The following is a 27,412-nucleotide window of genomic DNA, read 5'->3' on the forward strand; positions in this document are numbered from 1 at the left end:
TAGCCCCTTCACTCGAGTTTCCTGTGTAAACCCACCTGACCCATAAGTGTTTTGTGGTCTTCATACTACACACCTACACCTACATGATTTAAACACTGCAAAGTGTGTGTGTGTAGATATACATGTAAGTGTTTAGCAACTTCCCGTGGACTCCCCCCCGCACCTATTTCCTCTCTTAGACCAGAGGCTTTCGCCGTTCTCCCGAAAGAGTTCCCTATAGGGCTTCGCTGTTACTACCTGAAGACGAAATCGTTACAGAGTCTTGACTAACGAGATCAACCCTCCGGAGATCAAGGGCGTCTTCAACCTCGCTCGCTTGGGAGGGTTGAATGCTCCGACAAAACCATAATATAAAAATCACTAATAATTTATAGGGTACGAGGAATGGCTATTTAGGCTAATTGCTATGCAAACTTCAACAGACAAGAGTAACTTTGTGACATTATTATTATTATATTATTATTATTATTACTCGCTTGGAGACTGAATGCTACGACAAAATAATAATTCAGAGGGCATTAAGGAAATCGCCATTTACTTGCTAATTTACTTGTTATGCAAACTTGAACAGACAAGAGAATCTTTGTGAAACTATTATTATTATTCAAAAGATGATCCCTATTCACATGGAACAAGACCACCAAAGGGGCCACTGACCTGAAATTCAAGCTTCCAAGGAATATTTGAGCGTTCATTAAAAAGTAACAGAAGGAAATGAGGAAAACAGAAAGAAGAGATCAGTTACCAGAAAAAAAAATTAACAGATAGCAATCACTCAGAAATTAAAAGCCTACCATACCCTTCTCGTATCATTCAAATCCTTAACGAAAATGGCAGAGGATAGGCAAAAAAAAAAAAAAAAGAGAAAAACTCTTACATACATAAACAATTCAAAACGCTTTTATGCACACAAAGCACGGCAACGAAATCCGTTGCTTTCACAAGAGGAGACTAAACCGACTTGCCCGCTCATTAAAACACCAACGAAAACACGAACAATCCCGAATCAGGGTAAAAATTGCCCCTGCTCTCCCACGACAAGATTAGGAGGGCGATTATAGTAGCAGTACCTCGGGGAAGGACACCCAACCACCCACCGACCAACCTCAACTGCGGTGCGCGATAGGGACCAGAATCCCTTGACATTACCACAGGCTGGATAGGTTAGAGGGAGGTAGAGAAGGAGGGAGGAGGAGGAGGGAGAGAGGAGTAGGAGGAGAGAAAGACCTATGGGTGGGCAGAACCCAGGAGGTAGACAGGAGCCTAAATACAGGCGAGGACAGAGAACAGGGGGCATGTTCCTTGCTAATGTTTAACAAGCCCAGTCTTTAAAAGCCTGCAAACACACAAGATAAAACAATTTCACTGAACTGACATACCTTAATTTTTGTTGTTAACATTATTCATAGAAATCTCACATTAGCATGAGTCACTAATATGGTGAAGAAATCCACAATAATGCAAAATGTAAATATATATCTTTCTAATGCATATTTACATTTACACCACTGTGGGTTTCTCCACCATAAACATTATTATTATTATTATGTATATTATCATTATTTCCCATCTTAAAACAGAACGAGCCTAACTACTAATAAAAGACAAATCAATGCCAATATTAAAAATTCTTCCCAAACTAAGAAAACCATTTAAACCGAAGTGGGGATAGGCGCGAAGACAAGAGGATGTAGGGGGTCTCATAAGTACCCAATGGCGGGGAGACGCTGCGGGGAGAGAGGGAGGGGGTGAGTGGAGGGGAGGGGGGGGTGTAATCAGCTGACTTGTCTGTGGCTGGCTGGCCATGTGGTCAGGCAAGAGCGGGAGTGTCGAAATTCAACTCCCTCCCGGGTTAAACTTACCTACCTCGATTTAAAAGCAGCAGACAATTTTCAGTCAAGATTTTAAATAATTTCATTAACACGTCTTCTTCGACATTTGCAAACACGGATAAGCGTCACTTCAATTTTATTATAAGCAGAAAACACACTCGTGGTTTTTTTTTTAAGAATTTTAATAAAACGCCTTCTTCAACACTTACCAACAAGGGGCAAGTGTCACTACAAGTTTATTACAAAAAGAAAAAACATACTCGTGGCTTTTTCTAATGCATCCAGGAGGCGCCAAGTGAGCATGGATACTAAGTAGTAGCCGTTTGAAGAAGAAGAAGAAGAAGAAAAAAAAAGGACTCCAGCAAATGAAAGAAGTTTTTATTGCGAAGTGTATAAGGTGGTCGTTCTTTGTCCAGGTGATGACGACGGTCGGCAACTGGAATATGTCGGAGGTACTTTGGGGGGGAGGAGGAGGAGGAGGAGGAGGAGGAGGAGGAGAAAGATGAAGGATGGAAGTGGGAAATTTACGAGTGTCTGTGTCTTAATCGTGTTTATGTCCATGAAATATCAACCAGTTTCATAATGTAAGAGATACGCGAAAAATTAAAGAAATTTATATCATCACAATCAAACCACAATGCCTTTTAAAAAAGAACACTGGTCATATTTCTTCTAAATAATGGTAAATACGAGGAGGAGGAAGCGAGAAACTTAAAAAAATGAAACAGCACACACTAAGCTTCCTACAGTAACAGCAAGTCGAGCGGACACGCAGGTGCTGACACATCAACTGCACACGAGAGAGAGAGAGAGAGAGAGAGAGAGAGAGAGAGATTTCAGTTACTATTCATAATCACATCATAACATATCCAAAGGGAAATTCCGACCATCTGCACTTTACCTATTCCATCTTCCCTTTCCACCTTACCCTGAGGAAACAACCCACCTTAGCCCGGGGAGAACCATCGACCTTACCCAGGGGGGAAGGACCACCCAACCCCTCTATAACTGTATCAAACGACAAAACCGAACCAGGCCCCGTGACAATCTCCACACGCTATTCACTCTTAACTCTTATCGGGTTAGTGGTTTCCGTTTCACAGAGAGAGAGAGAGAGAGAGAGAGAGAGAGAGAGAGAGAGAGAGAGAGAGTCTCCTGAAGACACTGAGGAGCGACAGAGGCGGAGGACGAGCGGCCTGCCTGCCTGTCACCTAATCTCCCCTTCAGGGAGGCAGTAGACGACAGAGACAGCGCCCCCGGGGGTGGAAAAGATGGTCTTTCTTAGACCACGGTGAAAACAGCCGAAGGGTCGTAAACTGGGATGCTTGGATGACGGCGGGGGGAGGAATGGGAGAAGAATGGGGGGTAATGAGTCATTTCACATTTTTCTTTTATGATTCGGAGGGCGAGAAAAGGAAAAGGAAGCTCAGAGCAGCTGGTTGGTACTTAGTTTCGGTAGGCAACAGGTACAAGCTCTTAGAAGGAGGATACAAATCCAGAAACTTGTTTACAGCAAATTTATCAGGGGCACTTTTTACAACGTTCACGGTCCAACAAATTTGAAATCGTACGCTGCATATCTATTGAATCCTTTTCTCTAAGGAGGTAAACAATCTGGGAAAACATCCAACGCGGAATAATCCCCAAATGGCAGGTCATACGCGAATATGCGGCTCCTTCTCTCTCTCTCTCTCTCTCTCTCTTTATAAGTGCTCTCTCTCTTTTTAGACAATTTGCTCTCTCTTTATAAGTGCTAAGACTTTTTAGACAATTTGCTCTCTCTCTCTCTCTTTATAATAAAATGCTGTTTTATTTAGGAAAATGTGTTCTATCTTTTTAATACAATGCTAACTTTCGTTCAGACAAATATACCTCTCTCTCTCTCTTTATAAGTGCTAAGACTTTTTAGGCAATTTGCTCTCTCTCTCTTTACAATACAATGCTGTTTTATTTAGATAATGTGCTCTTTCTAATGCAATGCTAAGTTTTGCTTAGACAAATATACCTCTGTCTCTCTCTCTCATCCAACGCAGGACCCAAAGGAGAACTCAACCGAACCAGCGAAGAGAAAGTGGCTCAACCCAAAAGCGCGAGCACGAAGAAGCGTGTGCGAGATAGAAAGAGAGATTAACGCGAGATAAGGAGTTTTATCTCACTGATTCGTGAGCTGACGCACGAGAGGTGCTCTCTTGTACCCTAGAGCTACGAGGATTTCCATATTCTGGAGACAAACAAGGCCTTTACTTTGCGACAAACTAAACTGGGAGGAAATGGAGTACTTGCAATCCCTCGATGTGGTCTCAATAGTTAGCACGAAAATCCCCAACCGCCCCTCCCCTCCCTCTTATTATGGCCCACGGCTGAACCGGAAACTGATAGAGAAAAGTTTCATAGCAAGTAATATCCAAGTCACAAACCCCTTCCTCTCTCTCTCTCTCTCTAAAAAAAGGGGGGAGGGGGTACTGCAGTTTATAATACCAAACTCTAAAATAAAGACCTGATATGCACCGGAAACTGATACAGAAAAGTTTCATAGCATGTAATATTTACTGCGTCACGAAAGCCCTTCGCTAAATAAAAAAAAAGATTGCAGAGTATATTAAAAAGCAGTCTATAATATCAAGCACTTAAAGAAAACCTGCTTCTACAGTACTTGGGGGAGAGAAAGAGAAAAAAAACAATTTCTCGAAGATGTGTGAAGACAAGAAAAAAAAAAAAAACAAATGGCCTGAACCAAGGAAATCTAACCTCCTTGGACTAAACCCTTCCCTTCCTTGATCGCTCCCCAAAAAGATGATCCTCACCCCCAATAAAGGGTCAGAATGACCTTCGGATTATCCCTCTTAATTGGCGAAGGACCGAGGAGGCCTTCTCTCGTAGGCGAGAGGATGCGAAATCTATACATAGAATTCCTCCACCAGCCACGCGGTGTGTGAGACCAGGTCAGTCAGGAAGACTTCGAGACAAAGACAAAAATCCTTCGGCTGACAAACACGGCTCTCTCTCTCTCTCTCTCTCTCTCTCTCTCTCTCTCTCTCTCTCTCTACAAACACCGCTGCACTGCGATGGGAGATGACTGATCCAAAACAATAGTTCGCGTGGCCTTCGAGACCACAGTGGAAAACTCCAGCGGTACGCCGTAAAACTGAGATTAACTCAAGGATACGGAAAACCTTGTACGTCATTCAGCAGCAGCAGCAAGAGAGAGAGAGAGAGAGAGAGAGAGAAAGAGAGAAAAGAGAGAAAGAGAGAGAGAGAAATCAGTGGTAGCTACAATCCTAACAGCATGAGGGTCAAGAACAGCATGAGAGAAGAGAGAGAGAGAGAAATCAGTGGTTTAAATCTCCCTCAATCCTAACAGCATGAGGGAATCTCCCGAAGATGAGACAGGTCAGACGGAGAGAGAGAGAGTGAGAGAGAGAGAGAGAGAGATTTGGATATCATAGAGAGAGAGAAAGTTTATTTACACAGATATATAAATGAAAACACCCCCAGAAAGTCCCCCTGTCTTTTTTCTTATATATCGTAATATCATTATTTAACTTCCTTATTTTCAAGAACACTATGTAAATCCACAATTTCAGATATTCTTTTCCCGCCTGCAGACTGACACCATGTCCCTCACCCACCCTGTTTACTTCAACCTCTTACAGTAGACAGATTCCTTTAAAACAGATAGCCAACATGGACAAAGGTACAGTAGAATGCACTAAAATTTAACATAATGATCAAAACTGGAAAGTCCTTCAACATTTAAAAAAAGTCGACTCACATTTGCATAAATACACAGTTCAAAGTTCAACAAAACATCCCTCTACATTGCTAGGCAAAAATTGTCCTGTAGGAAAAATGAACGCCATAACACACACATGGCCGTTGAGGAAGCAAACGTATTTCAACGGTATCGTCCTGAAACCGCAAATGTTTACGTTTTTGCGTTTAAACACAGGCATGCCGCGATGATCAACTTCCTCATAAACACGCCACTCTGTGGATACGTAGCTGGTCCTGATGTTTTTGTTCTTGTATTATGGCACCCATATACTGAACAAATCACAGAATGGGGAGGTTGGGGGTTGAGACTATGCGCAAAACTGTATTACACAAGAGGAGCTGATGAGCTATCTTCCTTTCTGAGTGGGTCCTGTTTGAAGAAGCGTTCAGGAAGCAACGAATTTCAAAAAACGATTCTTTAAACACAGTGTGATAATGGTGATAAAAGATGCGATTCTAAGTGTGTGATAATGGTGATAAAAGATGCCACAAAACGTGTTGTGTGAATTCAGCCGAATGACCCTCTCTCTCTCTCTCTCTCTCTCTCTCTCTCTCTCTCTCTCTCTCTCTCTCCTTCAACAACCGGATTTAACATCCGGGAAACAGCAGGGGACTATCAGCAGCTACAGCAGTAGGATACCTGCAACACCTGCTTACAACCTCCCCCACAAAAAAATATTGCTGCTTGCCGGACTGCCATTAATAAGAATAGCAATAATGATAAATTTTTTATTTCCGCTCAAGGCCACAATGTTACCCCATCTATTTCCGAACAATTATGCCATGAAATACGAAGGTAAATGGAAAGCGTATTCAGAAATTAGGAGAAAATATGAGCAGGGAGACATCCTGAAAGCCCTTATCCGACGGCAGCTACAGGATCCGTGGTTTATGACTGTGACAGACCGACACACACACACACACACACGGGCGCACACACAAGGGAAAAGACCGGAACGCAAATTCACATCCAGACAGGAAATACGAGTTGCATAAAACACGTGAAAATCGTCCCGCTTATAAAAGTAACACCTGCTGGTTTCAGCGACCCCTTAGGAGACTTAGGAAAAGTGGATGCGGATCAATCAATAAAATGACTGGCGGCCGGGCTTCGACAGTCTGTCGGTGCTTTTTTAGTTTTCTGAAAAGAAAACTATTGTGGTGGCTTTGTCTGTCCCTCCGCACCCTTTCTGTCCGCTCTCAGATCTTAAAAGCTACTTAGGCTAGAGGGCTGCAAATTGGTATGTTGATCATCCACCCGCCAATCATCAAACATACCAAATTCCAGCCCTCTAGCCTCAGTAGTTTTTTTTCTTTTTGTTTAAGGTTAAAGCTGGCCGTAATCAAGCTCCTGGCAGCGCTACAGGATAAGCCTGCACCGGGCCGTGGTTAAAGCTTCATGGGCCCCGGCTCATACTGCATTATACCGAGACCACAGAAAGATAGATCTATTTTCGGTGGCCTTGATGATACGATGTACGTTAAACTCGATTGCGCCGAAGAAACTTCGGCGCATTTTTTACTTAATTGTGGATGCTGAAGGTTATCAACACGAGGTAAGAGCGAATCCATTTAGAGGGAAACGAAAAGGTTTGAAAGGTGAACAGAAGGAAAACCTCGCAGTTTCACTATGAATTAATTGTTAGAAGAGGTTTGAGGAAAGTAAGATGGAAGAAAGAGAATCTGAACGGAGGTACAGGAAAAAGAATGAAAGGGGTTGCAGCTAGGGGCCGAAGGGACGCTGCCAAGAACCTCAAGTAATGCCTACGGGATTACATCCCTAATGCATATGAAGAAACTCCCACGCCACTATAACCCATCACAACCTGCCCCTTCCCACTCCATTATCGTCCTGACAACCTCCCCCAGTATCAAGCTATCAGGCGCGTAATGGGCCCACCCAAAAGAACAAAGACCCTGAGGTTGAAGATTGCAGGGAGGACCGTAAGCGACACCAGAGAGAGAGAGAGAGAGAGAGAGAGAGAGAGAGAGAGAGAGAGAGAGAGAGAGAGAGAGAGGGGGGAAGGGAATGAGAACGAAACTGTTACTAAGCAGTAAATCTATTGAGTTCACAAACGATTCTGTCATTGCCCAAATCTTGCAAATGGGTGAGAATGTCCACTCGGACCAGAGGAGACACTGATGGTGAAAGTAATGAGAGAGAGAGAGAGAGAGAGAGAGAGAGAGAGAGAGAGAGAGAGAGAGAGAGAGAGAATCTTTGGTGACAGTTCGACAAGTCCCCATCCAGCTGATCAGGTTACTGCCGCCGGTCCCTCTATTCCTACGACAGAATTCTCTCTCTCTCTCTCTCTCCCGCTGTCACCTCCCTCGTCATTAGACCCTCTGCCATAGGATACCCCTATGCTCGGGTGCTCTCTCTCTCTCAACTCCTACAGCAGGAACCCCTATGCATTTACCCTCTCTCTCTCTCTCTCTTTCCAGCTCCAAGATCCCTTAATAATCTAGGGCGCCTCTGCTCTCTCTAAGATCCCTTAATAATCCGGGGGCGGGGGGCTTTGCTCTCTCTCTCTCTCTCTCTCTCTAGCTTCAAGATCCCTCAATAATCTAGGGTGCCTCTGCGCGCGCGTTCTCTCTCTCTCTCTAAGATCCCTTAATAATCTGGGGTGCCTTTGCTCTCTCTCTATCTCTCTCTCCAAGATCCCTTAATAATTTGGGGGTGACTCTGCTGACTAAGGCATTTAATTATCATGTATCTGGTTTTTCGTCGACTGTTGTGGGTAGCAGCAACAGAAGCAGTGGAGAGCGAAAGCATTGGGAAGCGAGATAGTCTCAGTCTGTGTGTGTCTCTCTCTCTCTCTCTCTCTGTGAAGTGGAGAAAAGTCAGGGGGGGAACCTTTCGAAATCACAGCTTCCCAGTGTCACACTCCAGTTCAGTCCGTACTTCGCTTATGACTGATTTTCCACGTCCACCAGGAACTAGATGGCCACGGTGCGGCTCCATTCACTGGCTGCCCCTTCATAATAATTCATAGTTCTGCATCGGAGCACTGAATGACTTGCCTTCGCAATCACGGAGGGATGGGGGGGGGGAGAGAGAGAAGGGGGAGGAACTTGAGAAATGTTATTCTGAATAAGGCGAGAGGAACTATACTTAGAAAGTGGGAGTGAATTCGTGTGTAAGAAGGGCCGACGGGTTGCTATAGAACAGAATAGAGAATTTAGGCCAAAGGCCAAGCGCTGGGACCTACGAGGTCATTCAGCGCTGAAACGGAAATTGATAGCAAAAGTCTGAAAGGTGTAACAGGAGGAAAACCTCGAAGTTGCACTATGAAACAATTGTTAGGAGAAGGTTGAGGAAAGTAAGATGGAAGGAAGAAAATATGAAAGGAGGTGCTGTAAAAGGAATGAGAGGGGTTGCAGCGAGGGGCCTGAGGAAGGGACGCTACAAAAACCTTAAGTAATGCCTACAGTGCACCCTACGGAAGCGAAATGGTATAAGGAAGCTTACCGTTTAGGCAATTTGGATTCAATACCGCCCCCCCCTCTCTCTTCCCACTTCCCCCTCCCAAAAAAAGGCACCTCACTCGTCGACATCCCTTGAGAAACCAAGACAACTTTCATCTCGATTTGTTTATAAACAACCTTGATGGAGTTACATGTGGCTTAAGGAACCACCCGCAGCCGCTTCCTGAAGCCAGTTGGCCCACCAATGGTGTCCTTTGGTAACTTATTTTTTAGGCAGCACTCCAGATGTCTCTAACAAAAGCTCGAATTGCAGCCAAGAGAAACGTTTTCTTTACTTATCGCTCATTACAACTCGTTACAACACTAGTGAATAAAAGTTAAAAGCATTCGTGAAAATGTTCATTCAAGAAAATGTGACTCAAAGAAATTTACGTCATAAGAGTAAGAGTCTTCAACTGAATTATCCGCAGCATTGTTGGCTCCAACACAATTCATTATATATTTAATGATACTCGTTCTAGCACGCAACACATTATAGAACCAGATCCTGGAACCTAACAATTATTAAGAGCGACAAAAGGCCTTTTAAAACGATACATGAATCACATTCCCAAACATTTCTTCTCTAATAAAGAAAAAGAATGGACATTGGCCTCTCTCTCTCTCTCTCTCTCTCTCTCTCTCTCTCTCTCTCTCTCTCTCTCTCTCTCTCTCTCTCTCTCAGTTCAAAATTGTATTCGCTTATAGGAACTTTTGGGCAGACTAGTTACAAATTTAACAAACACCACATACATACATACATATATATGTACATATGTATGTATCTCATATATATATATATATATATATATATATATATATATATATATATATATATATATATATATATATATATATATATATATATGTATATGTATATGTATATATGAGATAGTGAGGAGATAAACCTCACACCCAGACAAGATATAATCAATCCCTTCTGGTACTAAGACCCCACTCCTCCGCCCTTCAATATCTTCCAGTCTTAACTCTCTCTCTCAGGTAAGGTTAAGACCATGGTACTTCACAAGTGCAGGTGTATAGGTCAATAATGAGAGAGAGAGAGAGAGAGAGAGAGAGAGAGAGAGAGAGAGAGAGAGAGAGAGAGAGAGAGAGAGAGAGAGAGAGAGTTTCTTAACAAATTTCTGAAATATTCTAACATTTGTTCCCGATTATTAGTATTAATCTTTCAGATAAAAATGAAAACCCTGATGATTTTGAGAGAGAGAGAGAGAGAGAGAGAGAGAGAGAGAGAGAGAGAGAGAGAGAGAGAGAGAGAGAGAATTGGAGCCTAGCAAGCGCGCAAGCACTCAGTCACTGTCGCTCGACGTGCGTATATTCCTTGACATACTAAAAACGTGCTTTGAATCTTCACCCACGCGCGCCCGCGCATGCGTGCGAACACCGGGCGTGGGGGGCTTCCCACTTTCACTCTAAATACTGACGTCTTGGACAACATGAGCCTCCGGGTGTGGAACACGTACTCAAGACACGACAGACAACGGAGGAGGAGGAGTTGTATATGGAAGAATGGAAGCAGAGAAGACAAAGATTGCAAGAGCCATGACTCAGTTATTATTACCAATGTTGTTATTGGGTTGGTGCAAGTGATAAGATTGGGAGTAGCATGACGTTTATTGAGAGAGAGAGAGAGAGAGAGAGAGAGAGAGAGAGAGAGAGAGAGAGAGAGAGAGAGAGAGAGAGAGAGAGAGATGTATATATGTGTATATATATATATATAGAGAGAGAGAGAGAGAGAGAGATTCTATATATAACAGGTGATGGGCGTGAGAGGAGGAGGAGAGAGAGAGAGAGAGAGAGGCTGGTCGGATGGATGGGAGAGAGGAGGAGGAAGGAGGAAGGCTGGCTGGTCGGGATGGATGGGAGAGGAGAGGGAGGGAGGCTAGGAGTAGGAGTAGGAGTGAAGGAGCAGCAACGGCAGCAGCATGGCGCCACAAGTGGGTCAGCGGCACACTGAAGGAACCTTGGCAATAGAGGAATACAGCTACGCTGGAGGCCAATGGGGGTCAGTTGAGAGAGAGAGAGAGAGAGAGAGAGAGAGAGAGAGAGGACGGGGGAGGGGACGGGGATGTTGAAGAGTAAGATCACACTGACGCCACACAGTCGGGGAGATAGAGTAATGACGCAAATCAGAGAGAGAGAGAGAGAGAGAGAGAGAGAGAGAGAGAGAGAGAGAGAGAGAGAGAGAGTCATGCGTTCAGCATCAGCAGCAGACTCCTTTTAATTGAACCATCAGGAGGAGATAAGTAAAGGGGGAAACTAGGCAAAAACGTCCTGCGTACAATACGAGGCGTAACGAACCAACAATATGGCTCTCTCTCTCTCTCTCTCTCTCTCTCTCTCAAGCGCGACTCCCAAAAAACCAAATCGCGGTCATGGTAAGCGGACACTTACAGAACGAGCGTATGAATCTTACGAGAAAGAAAAAATAAATAAAAAGTGAAATCTCACCTGTCACTAATGAGTCCGCCGTGACGTCACACTGACAGGCGGACGCCAACGAAACTCGCTACGTCATCAAGTGAAAGAGAACATACATCTCTCTCTCTCTCTCTCTCTCTCTCTCTGTAGCTTTATCCGTAACAAAACACGTCATAGCTTGGTTGTTTTATCATTTAATTGTTAAACTAGGTGCTAAGCTAAGTATCTGAATACTTTGTCAAGGTAAAACGATATATATATACAGATATATATATATAATATATATATATATATATATATATATATATATATATATATATATATATATATATATATATATATATATATATATATACACACACACACACACCAAATACATTTTTTGAACACATAAAACATTCATACAAGAAAATTAATAGCTGACACAATACTGACGTATACAAGACGATTCGTCACAAAAAAAAACTACATGCATTCCTTGAGCACGTAAAAGATTCCTACAACACTATATTAACAGCTGACGGAATATTAACCCTGTACACAAACAACTTTCCAAACAACATCTAGAGCATGAAACAACCTAGAAGGGCGTTCTAAAACAAAACTTAAGATCCCAGCATGTGCAACTGCTACACAGAACGAGATACAACCTAGACAAAGTTTTGCGCTGTAGAAACTCAACAACTTTGGACAAGAGCCACAACCCACAACCAGACACAACCTCGAGTGAAAGTCACACTTATGAAGACTCGAAAGGCGAATACGGGCACATCCTTCCTTCCTCCAATGCCACAACATGCCCCGGCCAAACCACGCGTTTTTATGTGCCACTTATACGCACGTCAACGCAAGGCTAAATCAATTTTGGGAGCGGGGGGAGGAAGGGTGACACAGCGAGGAAGGACGCTGGGGGACCACATGACAACGTATACATTCCAGATGCCATACATACATACATACATACATACATACATACACACACACACACGTACATCTGAAAAGACTATGGTCCTGAGCAAACAAGGCAGCTCCGTAAATCACGGAATAATGGCAGAATGCCTTTATTTGATGAACGTCATTTTTTCTTAATAAACACAGGCAATGCATGGATCCATAAATAAGCATTACGTACATCAAATCATTCTTCACCTCCCATATATATATGTATATATATATACACACACACGTGTACGTACGTACCACTTACCATACACACGTCTGAAAAAGTAAATATAAGCCACTCGTAAATGTGTATCATTTAACAGCCACGCGTCTAAACTAGTAAATATTAAGCCACTGGTATCGAATACCCAACACCTTACCAATACCACATACACCCTACGAGAATATTACGTAAGTCCACCTTTACTACGCCTTTTCGAGATTGAAAGTTTAGTGTGCAGGTACGCTGACACCTAACTATCCAAACAAGAAACAGGTTCGAACTCTGTTCAGGTAACGCGCACTAGTCAAGTAAAATTCCCTTTGGGTGTGCGTCAATCCTGTGATGTGGGGAATTTGATGTTAATGAGTTATTTTTGGATACTATGTGAATTGCGTCTAATATATTACGAATATTTTACCCTACGGCTTCAAACGGAAGTGGCCACCTCGTGTGCATGGCTGCCTTAAACGCGCACGGAATAGAAAAAAAAAACACACACACACACCAAACTAGCCTGCGCCTTATCAGAGGACACCAGAAATTACGCAACGGCCTCCCGTACCTAGACTGCTGCCTGCCTTACATCGTAAACAAACGCGTACGTATGCGTCCCTGCCTAAACTTTATCAGATAAAAGGCGTTTCCATGGCAACCACCAGGGCGATTATGGAGCTCAAACCGACGCTCCTGCTGCCCATTAGGACGACGAGAGTGTCAAATATAGTGACCTAATATTTACCAGCAGGATAACCTCGGATAACGAACGCGACAAAGCCCAATGAAGGGATGGATTCATCCTCGAGGCTTCCGGGTTCCGCGTGAAGAGGAGGTTGTTTCGGGGTTGGGAGGGGAGGGGGGGTTAATGATAAATAAAATGGTCAGGCAAAAAAAAAAAAAAAAAAAAAGACCGCTTAGCATACGACGCACAGACCCGTGCATTGAATGCATGGCCTTAACATGAAAGCGCTACAACAAAGAACGCCAAAATAGTTACAAATAACAAGGACGTCACAAACGAGCACCAGAGATGACAGACAGACACACAAGTCAGGGGCAATCCCCAGCAGCTTCAACAGAGACGCATCTTTCCAAAACCCAGAGAACGAAATCAATCATCATAACAGGGAAAACACAAACGACTGTCTGCTAAAAGAGAAGTCAGACGCAATCCCACTCCAAAGCAATCATCGTGAGAGGGATTGGGGATTGAGAGTGAGGGGGGGAGAGGGGAATGGGAGGAGGGTCTGAAATCTAAAAATAGCCCGAAATACGGCCAATTAGATGGCCATTCAATAGAGCTTTTGTAAAGAACCTCTAAGAGATCTTGGGACGAGGTGCAATTTCCTGTTCTTTGGCCGAATCTCCTCCTCCTCCCCTTCACCCCTCAACCCTGCTAGGAGGCGGAGGTGGGGGGATGGAGAGGGTGCTACAAGGACCCTGACTTCCCCTCCTGTAACTCACGCTAGAAGTTCACCCACGAGTTCCCCGTTCCACCCATTCCCGTAAGGCATCATCCTCCGGGGTGGGCGGGGGTGAGACAAGGCTCCCCCACCACCGCCTTTACAAGCTGGTAAACGCCCACCCAAACAGGAGGCGTCTGAGACCGAGGGCCACATGGTTCGTTCAACCACGGGGCCTCGGCGAAGCATTTCCTTCTCTCCATCAACAAGAGGACATACGCACCAACTTACGCCATACACACAAACACACACAAACGGTCGTAAAAGAAAACGCAAAAACAAACATTCCGGCAGAGCTCGATTCAGTCCAAACAAGCACACCTGGAGGAAAACGGTAACCTACGGAGGGAGCTTTAAAGCCACGTGGCCCTTGGAAACTCAACGAGAATTGGCGCAGCCGCCAGGGGGTGCCACTGCTGAAGCACCAAAACAACTGGCTGCCATGCCCTTGAACTTCACAGGGCGCCTTCCATTGCTCAGAGCAGAGTGTCTCTTACTGTACTAAAGGCTACATGAAGTATAACAAGTCTAAAAGTCTTGCAGATATAAATATCTTATCCATGTTTACTATCAAGTCAGTAGTAAACAGGACGCTTGAAAATGTACAGTCAGATGCGAAGTGTAAATAAGACTATAATAAAATTTTAAAAATCAACAGAAATATATGTTGAACTCCCGGCCAGTCAAGGTAACATCCCAGAAATAAAAGTAATATTTCTAACATAGAGAGAGAGAGAGAGAGAGAGAGAGAGAGAGAGAGAGAGAGAGAGAGAGAGAGAGAGAGAGAGAGAGAGAATTGGGTGGGGTGCTTCAACGCCCAGGCGAAGGTGAAGGGCGCCCAAGCCTCCCCTCTTCAAGTATACCCACAGCGGCAGCAGCAGACTAGTTTTTGGAAGAGACCTGGGCCGGGGAGGGGGGGGAGGGGGGTTCTGCAACTGCAACCACACCCGAGCCCTGACACAAATGCATACGTACATACATACGCACAATAGCGACAACGCCGCTGCGTGTGTATAATGCGTATGCACGCGTAAAAGCCCCAAGAATCAGACCATAAGGTGTTCACTTACCCCAAATACAGATACACGCTACGGGCAAAAGGCATCACCTAGCAAAATATATATCTCTCTCTCTCTCTCAAGCCTGTAACCATGAGGTGGTCCCTACCTTACACCTTACCATCTAGAAACCACACCCAATCGACTATTGCTTCACTCAGGCCCTAATGAGTCCATTCAACATCTGGGCAACCGGTTTAACGCTTCGTTTTCTCCGGATAATTTATGATTGCCCAAAATTTTCTCTCTCTCTCTCTCCCCAAAATACTCACTTCCGGTGTTCCTTCAATAAAAAGTCAATCTAGCAGCGTGTCACTTTGGAACCTCATTGCGTTTCTGGAAGGTAACCATTTCAGCTAGTGGAGTCCTAACTTTTATAAGTAGAGTTTACTAGCTTAAATATAAATTATTTATTATTGTTGTTTTTATGATTATTATTATTATTATATTATTCAGAAGACGAACCCTATTCATATGGAACAAGCCCAACACAGGAGCTGAAATTCAAGCTTCCAAATAATACATGTTCATAAGGGGCCACTGACTTGAAATTCAAGCTTCCAAATAATACGTGTTCATGAAGTATGAGAAAGTAAAGCGAAATACAGAAAAAAGAGATCTCAATAAAAAAACTGATAAATTAATGAAAATAAAAATGAATCAAAATGCAAGAACAACACTTGGGTAGTAATGCACTGCTCCTTTGCTTAAACTTTTGAAGTTCCAATTAAATACGACTGTGAGAGGCAAAATGATATGGATAAACAAAATACCCACTTAGACCACAGAGATAATCTTTCTGTATTTTCTAATCCAATTTCGCCTGATATGGGCGTATTAGACACCACTGAAATTGCTACAAGGCCACACACGAATATAGACATAAGAATAAGAACATCAACATGTACCACTGTCTGGCATTTGCACAGAAAATCAGTTAGTGCCAAGTCTATCACTGTTGGGCAAAAAAATTCGAGTCGAGGGGAAAAATAAACTTTGTAAGCGAGCTAAGGAAAATGATTTTGTAAATTATACAAAATATAAAAAATTAACAAAAGTAAGGGATAGATAAGACCTCGAGAAGACTTGGAATAAAATGAAAAGAGAAGAACTGGAATCAAATGAAAAGAGAAGACTAAGAATAAAATGAAGAGAGAAGAATTGGAATGAAATGAAAAGAAAAGACTTTGAATAAAATTAAACGAGAAGAATTGGAATCAAATGAAAAGAGAAGAATTGGAATCAAATGAAAAGAGAAGAACTGGAATAAAGTAAAAAGATAAGAAATGGAATGAAGTGAAAAGAGAAGACTTGGAAGCAAATGAAAAGAGAAGACTTGGAATAAAAAGAAGAGAGAAAAATTGGAATAAAATGAAGAGAATTACTGGAATAAAATATAAAGGGAAGACTTGGAATAAAATGAAACGGAGAGAGGAGACTTGGAATAAAATGAAAGGATAAGAAATGGAATACAATGTAAAGGGCAGACTTGGAATATAATGAAGGGAAAAGAGAAGACTTGGAATCAAATCAAATGAAAAGAGAAGACTTGGAATTACATGAAAATAGAAGACTTGGAATTACATGAAAATAGAAGACTTGGAATTACATGAAAATAGAAGACTTGGAATTACATGAAAATAGAAGACTTGGAATCATATGGAGAGAGGACTTGGAATAAAATGAAATGAAAAGAGAAGACTTGGAATCAAATGAAAAGAGAAGACTTGGAATCCAATGAAAAGAACAAGCAAAGCAAACGTAAGAAAGACGGGGGAAGCACAAAACGCCCATGGCAGCAATGCAGCACAAAATGAAAAAGGGTCATCCCACACGGACCCGAGAGAGAGAGAGAGAGAGAGAGAGAGAGAGAGAGAGAGAGAGAGAGAGAGAGAGAGAGAGAGAGAGAGAGAGAGAGAGAGAGAGTGACTCACGTTGGCATGTCGATGACGAGAGAGCCAAATCTATTGAGGCCCTTATTAGAACCGACGACAAACTGAACCTTGAACCTCGCGCGCAGATTAGCAGGTATATAAAAAAAAATTGCTAGTATTTTGGCAATTTAAATATTAAGAGATTCTGGAATCTAAACCACGCCGCCTTATTGAAGCCTAACACGCGTAGCGTGAATATAAATATACACAGTGAGGCTGTGTGGCTTTTTTGTTTATATATACATATATAGAAATAATCAACACACAATCACGTGTGGAACAGAAATAAATTTCTGACTCATATCAGGATCAAACCCAGGTCTTTCAATTGAAAGGCCTGGGTTCTTCATCTGATGAGTCAGAAATATATCATATACAGTGTGTAGTGTGTGTGTGTATATATATATATATATATATATATATATATATATATATATATATATATATATATATATATATATATATATATAAATATATATAATAAGAGTTTACGCAAAACCTCGTGAGCTAAACTACAAAAACAACAACGAATTCAAAGCAAAACAAAAGATCATAAAATAAAAATTATACTACAACACCAAACGCACAAACCACACAAGGACAGACAGACAGACAGACAGACAGGAGCCTAGCGTAACATTAACTCTACTATAAAAGAAAAAGACAATAAAAAAAAAACATGGGGGAGGGGTTGCTTCCGAGGGTAATTAAAATATCGGTTTCTGCCACCCTAATTAAAGCTCTTGTGATGAGTGAAGGCGGTGTTCCCCCCCCCTCCCCCCAACACTCTCAACCCTCTCCCCCTCCCACAAACATCCCCTCTGCTTTTGAATAGGCTATTCATGCAACGTTCGTCTAATCGAACCTGCTCTCTTTCTTATCTCTCTCTCTCTCTCTCTTTCCTAGGAAGGGAGAGACATGAGAATGTGATTATGGTAAACAGAAAGAAGGAAGGAGACGAAATATGCCGAGGAGGAAACTTTGTGTGAAATGAAAAAAGGAAACTCTTAAGTTATATGCGAAACTAATGAGAGAGAGAGAGAGAGAAGAGAGAGAGAGAGAGAGAGAGAGAGAGAGAGAGAGAGAGAGAGAGAGAGAGAGAGACTGGAAGCCCCGAATGAAAAGAAGTAACTAGAAAGGGTAAATCAAACATGAAGTCATGACTTCTAGCCACAACAACTTAGGCCACTGACCTTGGAAATGAGCAAGCCAACACAAATAGAAAAAATAAACTTTAAAAAAAGAAATACTTCACAAACACCACAAGAAATAAGTGATTCCTATCTCTCTCTCTCTCTCTCTCTCTCTCTCTCTCTCTCCTCTGCTGACGTCAGACCAAGAAAACCAAAGGAATAAAACATTAAGAAAATAAAACAAATAGTTTTAATTCACGAGGAAAGCCCGCGTTTGATGCGTCAGCCTTGACATGACGCTGTGAGAAGTAGGGTGCGGACCTTGGAGAGAGAGAGAGAGAGAGAGAGAGAGAGAGAGAGAGAGAGAGAGAGAGAGAGAGAGAGAGAGAGATTCTTACATTCGCCAAGACTTTGGACAGGAAAGTGAAATCCAAACTTTCTATAACGAAGGAACGTATCGCAACTTTACAGCTATTACCAAGGGCATGGGGGAGAGAGAGAGAGAGAGAGAGAGAGAGAGAGAGAGAGAGAGAGAGAGAGAGAGAGAGAGAGAATACATTTGCCAAGACTTCAGACAGGAATGTGGATTTCAAACTTTCTATAATGAAGGAACGTATTGAGACTTACATCTATTACCAAGGATATATTAGAGAGAGAGAGAGAGAGAGAGAGAGAGAGAGAGAGAGAGAGAGAGAGAGAGAGAGAGAGAGAGAGAGAGAGAGAGAGAGAGAGAGAGAGAGCATTCTTCAGTGTCCTGATTTTCCGCTCCTCAATCAATAGGGCGACCTCCTAAACTGCATTTGAGTAGGTCGGAATAGCAATAATATCCACATGCTTACGAACTTCCTCCCCGTGGCTAGCCATGAGAAGCGGAGTCCTTGACGAGAAGTGTGTGTTGACAACAACCGCAATGATTAAGGTCATGGATACAAGCGGAGGGTTTTACTTCAATGGGCTTATAAACGATCTGAAGCGGCATATGCAAATGTCCTTATACGGCACACTAGCAATAATTCTGATAAGACTTGAATGTCACTGTGATTTATATATCCGGACAAATAACCAAGCTATTAAGGGTGTGCTTGTTTGTGATGCAATATTCTTGATTGCACTTGGGATTTAGGCATCATGAGAATGTATGCGCCGTACATGTGTACACACACTACATATTGCTAGTGTTCTATGAAGTTAATGGGACCTTAAACACACTATTTACACGGCAAAACTTTAAACATGATCATTGGTGTATGTATATGTATATATATATATATATATATATATATATATATATATATATATATATATATATATATATATATATATATATATATATATATATATATATATCACTAACGGAGAATTTTAAGCGTCCTACTGAGCTGAACAGCTCATGACATGATGTCACGCCCATGTGTAAAGAATGCATATAAAAGGAAATCCATCAAAAAAAAGTACACGGCACTAAGCATTATGGCATAGGCTAATCCTCTCATTAGATTCACGGAAGAATCTGCCTCCCCCCGCCCCCTACCAAATAAATTGATTTGGTCTTACCAAATCAACACGATACCTTACTCTTAAAATACCTTACTCTTACAATACTTGTCCTTCCCGGTCTCATGACGAACCCACTGCCGCTAGCATCAGACTGCAATTGATGCTGCAAGAATCAATTATTGTGGCTTTGGTGATTTCGGTGGTCTAAGTCAGTTGTGGGTCGCAGAGAGAAGGGAGAAGGGTGTGGGCTAAGTACCTCACCTTAAAGAATCATTGAGAAACAAGCGGGCTTACTCATAAGCATACGGGTCAATTTATAGGTTCAAATTCAGGCCTACACCTCTTGAAAACAGGCATTTTTCAGTAAGTCTCACACCTCCAAAAGGGAGGAACACCACGTGGTATACAATACACCATGGGGAGGGGGGGAGGTACATGGTCCATGCAAAACCATCACTCCGAATATCACTGACTCGTTGGTACCGGCTAAGTTAAAGAGGTTACGGGGAAAGAGAGAAAAGGGGGAGGGGGGACCACTCACCCTCTGCAGCAGCAGGTCTCTCTCTCTCTCTCCCTACGTAACGAAGGTGCCTGAACTCCCCCTCCCCTCTCCCCTCCACCCCCAATATCCGTCACGGGAGCCATGACCCCCTCCCCTCTCCCAAGCCACCATCAATGTTTCTGATGCACACCGCGTATTGACCGAAAGGCCACCACGCCCACCATTTTACCAACCTCACCACGCCTACCTGCCTACGCTGAGAGAGAGAGAGAGAGAGAGAGAGAGAGAGAGAGAGAGAGAGAGAGAGAGAGAGAGAGAGATAACATTTACACAGACATGAACGTTCTTCACGTGTTATGAACATCGCATCCCTGTTCATAAGTCGCAGAAGTATTTGTACCCAAACCGCACCGACGGAATATTAACCGGATCAATAAAGTTCCTGTAGATGGTGTGTAATCTAAACGTATGTAGACATACAGATATCAAATCATACATCAATATTACGTAGGCATACACTCGGAAAGACACCCAAAATTCTATGAGGATAATAAATAACGCACATGCATGAGCTGATGCCATGTTCCTGTAGATGGTGTGATTTCTAAACGTATGTAGACATACGGATATCAAATCATACATAAATAATACATATACTATGCGTACCCCCAAAAGCCACAACCAGACTTCTATGAGGATAATACAAATATATACGCAGGAACGAGTTGATGCCCCGATACCTAGACAAGCACTCACGAGCATTACACGCGCAAATAACCCCATGTGTACCAGATACACATACTTTCAAACAAACGCTCCAGCGAATGCCAAGCCAGGAAGCACTCACTGAGTTTGGCACGCGCCCGAGTACCCTTACGGGTAAATCCATCTTTGTTTCTTCTCCTCCGATCACACACACAACTCCCACTCTCGCACCCAAGGGTACAACCCCACCTGGCAAACCTCCATGTACAATGCAATGGCATCAGGGGCCACGCCCACTTCTTGACACTTCTCTCCCGGGAAAATAAATTGAGATTCCAGGATTTTCTCGTGATCGATTTCCTACTTTTTTTTCGCAAAGAAAAATACAAACACGCACATAAACACATACAGCTTCCGGAAGAGCTTCGTAATATATAAAACAAGAAAGCATGTATGTGTGTGTGTGTGTATATATATATATATATATATATGTATATATCTCTTTTGGTCCATTATGGAATTGCCTGTCCGTTGAGGAAGACAGTTAACTTCGAAATATGATATAAATTCTCCGCTTTCGGTGTTTTTTATGGGCTCCATTTATTAGATGGAATTCTGTTTTAAGAGAAAATATTTTATATATAAATATATATATACGAGTATATATATATATATATATATATATATATATATATATATATATATATATATATATATATATATATTTATATTAATACTCAATCAACAACATTAGTTTCATATGCAATGAACTTCGGGCTAATGCGAAGGATGGCTCCTACCCTGATTAAAGGCCGTACGTGGACATGAAAGCATTACAAGGTAATCATGACAACTAAATCGAATTAATGAACGTGATTTCAAATACATACGCCCTTAATATTTTGCTTTTGTCTGGCCCCCCTAAAAAATTACAAAAGGATAAGTTCGATTTAAAAAATGGATGTAAGGGAAAAGATATACACCACAAATAAAATATACGCAGGATGTGGCCAGTAACTGGCCTTGTACTTTGCACATATCTATAACAGAGAGAGAGAGAGAGAGAGAGAGAGAGATAACCTTGACGAGCATCGACGGGCACAATCTGTCAACAGCCAACAGCCATCCGTTCACTTGCTCTATTTCGCCTCTCTACGAATTACTTGTTCCTACTTTCAGCAACTAACACAAATTCATTTAAATATAATCACCTGTTTCTTTCGTCAATACCTCTATACAGACAAACACACACACACACACACACACACACACACACATATATATATATATATATATATATATATATATATATATATATATATATATATATATATATGTATATATATAACACACACTCTCGTATCATACATTACGAAAATCTTCCGGAAGCTGTGCTCTCCGATACGGATAGTGGCGAGGAGGAGAGGAGATGAGGGGAGGGGAGAGGAGGGGGCGTGGCACGTGTGGTCGGAGAACAGGGGGCGGAGCACCGGGTGGGTGTGGCAGGTAACCCTCTGCGGAAACTGCGTGGGTGGGCGGGGCCTAAAGCCAATAGGGAAGGGGACGTTTCTAGGTTACCTTTCGGGCGAGGACAGAAAGTTGGTGCGGCACAGAGAGAGAGAGAGAGAGAGAGAGAGAGAGAGAGAGAGAGGGGAGGAAGATATTGAAAGGCTGATGGATGACGTACATGAACGTACACGTTGTACGTAACGCCGTGCGTACGTGAACGCCAAAACTACAGCGAGTGGTCAAAACCATCATATAAAAGAATTGCTTCCATAATAAAAAAAAACTATATAACTAATAACAAAAAGCAGCTACATTCCAGGAACAAAACATTTAGTAAACATGATTAAAGGAGAGGCGACCTTAGCGTCCACACCGAGAGAGAGAGAGAGAGAGAGAGAGAGAGAGAGAGAGAGAGAGAGAGAGAGAGAGAGAGAGAGAGCGTGCGTGCGCGCGTCAATTCTTAAAGTGTTGTACTTGAGCATAGATGCACCCGTGTCACTGAGTGGGCGTGGCACTCTCAGGTGCAGTCTACCTGTGCCTGGCACCACTGGGCCACTTACTATACAATAAAAATAGAACAAAGTAATTAAACAAATATAAAGTAATATAAATCAATGATACACTAAAAGAAACCAGATCAATTGACGCTAGTAGATAATCAATGACGCAATACATTAACCCACTTTCCCCTTAAAACCCTTAGGGGTAAAGTCTTTAAACTACTTGCCCTAAAACAACCCTTTTAAAATTTACATGCGTGTGCCCAAGTCGATACGGGTCATGGTATACCTAGTATAGTGCTAAAAGAAAGAAATTGCAGGGGCGGCGTCGTTAGTCTACTAAATAAGTCTCTCTCTCTCTCTCGAGGTAAAAGGAGGAAGAAGAAAGAAGAAGATGAAGAAGAAGAAGAAGACGGAGAAGGAGGAAGAGAGAGGGCAAGTCGCGTATATACACATACATAAGCTTTCACTTCCCTTTCTGAATACTCCCGGCTTACCAGTTCTCAAAACCGGTACTTCACAGCTCCCCTCCCCCCCCCCAACAAACTTCCCCTCCCCTCTCTCTCTCTCTCGGGTTAAATTCGCCACCTCGGGCCACTTTCCTAACCTACTCTCCTCCTAACTCAGGTCAAGAATCAGGGCATTATTCAATTCTTAAGGTCGACAGTTATGGCCTTTACTTTTCGATCTGCCTCATTCATTCATTAGGGCGTTCCAGGTAGGCCTATAACTGTGGGCTAAATTCTAAAATGATATTATTATTATTATAATTATTATTATTACTATTATTCAGTAGATGTAACCTACTCATATGGAACAAGTCCACCAAAGGGGCCACTGACTTGAAATTCAAGTTTCCATTTCCTATATATGCCTACTGATACGTACGGACACAATAAAATGCATAGGCCTATACAAGAATCACAGGTCAATATAATTATAGAACCACAGGCCTATATGAGAAGGCAATTAACACGGACTACTGGAAATGAACTTATTCTAGGCCTATGCACTCACCTAAGTATCTTTATACCTACAGAAATCTCTAGAAATTGGCTGATATAAAATGTTTACAAAAATTCAAACTAAAGGACTACCCTAAACCTAAGTAGGCCTAATGGAAATTCCAACTAAATAGGCCTAGTTAAAATTTAACTAAGCAGACCTACTTAAATTTAAAGTAGGCCGAATCAAATTTCTAAAAAAGTAGGTCTAGTTATAATTCAACTAATAAGGCCTAGTTAAATTTAACCAAGCAAGCCCAGTTCTATCTAACTACGTAGGCCTAGTTGAAATTCAAATAAGCAGACCTACTTAAATTTAACAAAGCCTACTTGAATTTAACAAAGTAGGTCTAGTTGAAATTCAAATGAGCAGACCAACTTAAATGTAACAAAAGTAAGCCCAGTTAAATTCAACAAAGTGGGCCTATTTGAAATTCAAATAAGACCAACTTAAATTTAACAAAGTAGGTCTGGTTAAATTTAACAAAGTAGGCCTAGTTGAGATTCAAATAAGCAGACCTACTTAAATTTAACAAAATAAGCCCAGTTACATTAAAAAAATAGGCCCAGTTAAATTAGAAAAAAAGGCCCATTGAAATTTTAAAAAAGAGGCCCAGTTAAATTAGCTCGCAGGCTTCAGCCTAGGCCTACCTGTGTGTGTTCTCAGATGAGCCGTTAAATGCGACGACTTCCCGTAGACTTTGTCGCATCCGGGGAAGGAGCAAGGATGGGCGCGCTTGTCGTCCAGTTTCAGCTGACTAGCTCTGCCACGCCCACGCTTGGCGCCCCCAACGACGCCCTTCCCCGCCGTCCCTCTGCAGCAGCCTGCTGTAGTGGTGGTGGCGGCAGCAGTCGTGGGCAGGTCCCTCACGCCCACCTCCGTCACCCCTCTTTTGCTGAAGTCCAGGGGCACCTCCTGCACACTGGGAGGCATGGGCGAGGTATACGTGGGCGTGGAGCACGGCGATGAAATGTGGGTGGTGTGGGCGGGGTACTGGTGAAGTGGGTTGATTGGGGAGGGGACAGATATCGCTGCTGCTGCTACTGTGGGCGTAGTAGATGTGACGGCGGCGGTTGCAGGGACGAGATGGTGTGTTTCCATAGGGGGCGGTGGCGGTGTGGGCGCCTGATGGGCGTATGGGGCGGCTGCTGCTGCTTCTCTCCCTCTTTCGGTGGGCGGTTCCTCCGCCGCGCGCCCTTGCTGCTGCACGCGCTTGAGCCCTGCCAAAAATTGGGCGATGACGTACGCCGTGGCGTCAGTATTTGTAGTCTCCATGGGCGGGCAGTAACTGTGATCATCCAAGGTAGGCGTGGGCGGTGACGGGGGCGTGGGCGGGGTGGGAGGCTGATACATATGTGCTGGCGACAATGGGAGTGTGTGAGGGTGTGGATATTCGACCGAAGGGGAATGTTCGGGGCTGGACGCGGGCGTGTGCGTGGGCGGCGGGGCGCAATAGGCGCGCTGCAGAGGTAAATTCGTCTTCACTTGCAACCGTGGGCGTTGTAGCTGGCCGCTGCTGCTGCCATGGGTGGCATCCGTTGGCGCCCACGAGCTCAGCCGACCCCCGCCCTTCATGGCCATCAGGCAGACGGCTGCGTTGAGGTCCTCCTCCAAGGGTATAGTAGCCGCCATCGTCCTCGAAGAAGGAAAAAAAAGGAAGTCCTCGAAAATGTTTCAACTTTGAAATCAAGCACTAGGGGGAATTTCACGGTCACGAACGGGGAGCGGCAACCAGAAGCGTTCTTTCACCACAACGGTCCACGCTGAACTGAGGCTTCACGTGCTACGCTTAGGCGGCTGTGCCCGCCATCAGCTGATTGCACATGTGGCCGCCCACCACACGCATCCACGTTGCCATTTTCTTTGTTGTTTTTCTCACGCCCACGCGGTCTTCGCGACAAAAGCAAGCGTATGAACACTTCTTGATACTAGAACTGTTTGTTTGAGTTTAGCCTGTCGTTCATATGGTCATATCATGGCGGGCAGGATGAAAATAAAAAAAGCTAATTGGCAACTAATGCAATTCACAACGTATTTTCCTGGGTAGCGAAAAAATCAACTTAGATTTGTCTTCTTCATTAACAGGTTGAACAGTGCCGTAATGAATTCATGCTTGGTAATATGGTACTCTAATCAATAATCAACGGAATAACAGTAAAAGAGCGAAATAAATAAGAAATGCGTTTTTCCTGTAAGGATAAAACCGAGTGCGCGGGCAAAACGTGGTCTAGGATCCGTTGTTGGTGGTGGGTGTTGGTGACTGTTGGAGAAAGGCCGCGTGTTTGATGCTGACACGGGCTTTAGCGGGATTTCCTAAAGTGCTGCAAGTGCTTTCAGGAAACTATTAAAACGATTCCGCGTAGAGAAACCATTTATCCAGCATGCATTCGTGTCCCGAAAACGAGCTTACGTAAGCCGACTTGCCGAGAAATGACCCTTTATCGCTCCTTGGGTCGTCCTCAATCGAGGATCACGAGTCGAATACTGACGAAGGCGCCGTTGTCCCTTCATTAATATGAAGCACATGAGCCGAAAGGAAGTGGGTTTGGCATCCCCAACTGCAAGGCCGAGAGAGACAAAGAGGGGGGTCGGTGGCCTCTAACCATCTAAGGACGGCGCCCTAGGCCAGGAAGTAGGCGGTCTTCTCCCTCCCTGAACCAGAAGCAGCATCACCCACCTCCTCCCCCCCCCTCCTTTTCCTTGTCCATCCGTCCTTTATCCTATAAACGCCCACCATCCTTAACACCATCTGCCGCCCCCATTCACAGAGGCTTGGTTCCTCATTTCCACCCCCATCGCCTATAGGTGCTCTCTCTCGCTCGCTCTCTCTCTCTCTCTCTCTCTCTCTCTCTCTCTCTCTCTCTCTCTCTCTCTCTCTCTCCGCGTTTGTACCACCTTCTGCTTAGCTCTGGTCTTTGGACGGTGCATTGTCCTTGAACAGCTGACTCCCTCCCTCTCTCTCTTTCTCTCTCTCCCTCTCCCTCACTCGGTTGCAATACCGTCTCAAACTTGACACAAGATGAACAGTTAGTTTTCACTCCAGCACTAGGCCTATGTGTCATTTTTTCACGACGATATAAATCATTTGATGAGTTCTAGCTACCGAGGTAGCCTATACCGTAATAGGAAAATTATTTATATATCCAAAGTGAATGAACTCTGCAAATGAATGTTATCCAGAGTGAATGAACTCTTCACTATCAGTAAACTGTACTTAACTGGCTGCGACTACTGAAAAGATTCTATTAATTTTGATGAAAACTGTCGAAAGTCTAAAAAAAACCCCATCGTATTTATTGTTTTATATCTAAAATTCGCTCAAAAGTTTTCTTTCCATTTACTAGAACCGTTCACCTTCTGTTGTTTAAATTCAGTCTATCCCTCCACTCTGTTGCCTTTTAAAAAATCTTACCCCACAATCTCTCTCTCTC

The 27,412-nt window shown here is 43.2% G+C and overlaps 1 protein-coding gene across 1 annotated transcript in view; it reads right to left on the bottom strand.

Annotated features, from left to right (window-relative positions):
• The window catches only part of LOC136845078 (Krueppel-like factor 13), a 73,310-nt gene extending 47,564 nt beyond the window's left edge, over positions 1-25,746 (bottom strand). Inside the window, exon 1 of the mRNA XM_067114906.1 lies at positions 24,632-25,746. Within this exon, the coding sequence (XP_066971007.1) occupies positions 24,632-25,613 (982 nt within the window). The 5' untranslated portion in view covers positions 25,614-25,746. The remainder of the gene's footprint in view (positions 1-24,631) is intronic.
• Between the last annotated feature and the right edge of the window lie 1,666 nt (positions 25,747-27,412).

Source organism: Macrobrachium rosenbergii, chromosome 13 (genome assembly GCF_040412425.1).
Source record: "Macrobrachium rosenbergii isolate ZJJX-2024 chromosome 13, ASM4041242v1, whole genome shotgun sequence".
NCBI lineage: Eukaryota > Metazoa > Arthropoda > Malacostraca > Decapoda > Palaemonidae > Macrobrachium > Macrobrachium rosenbergii.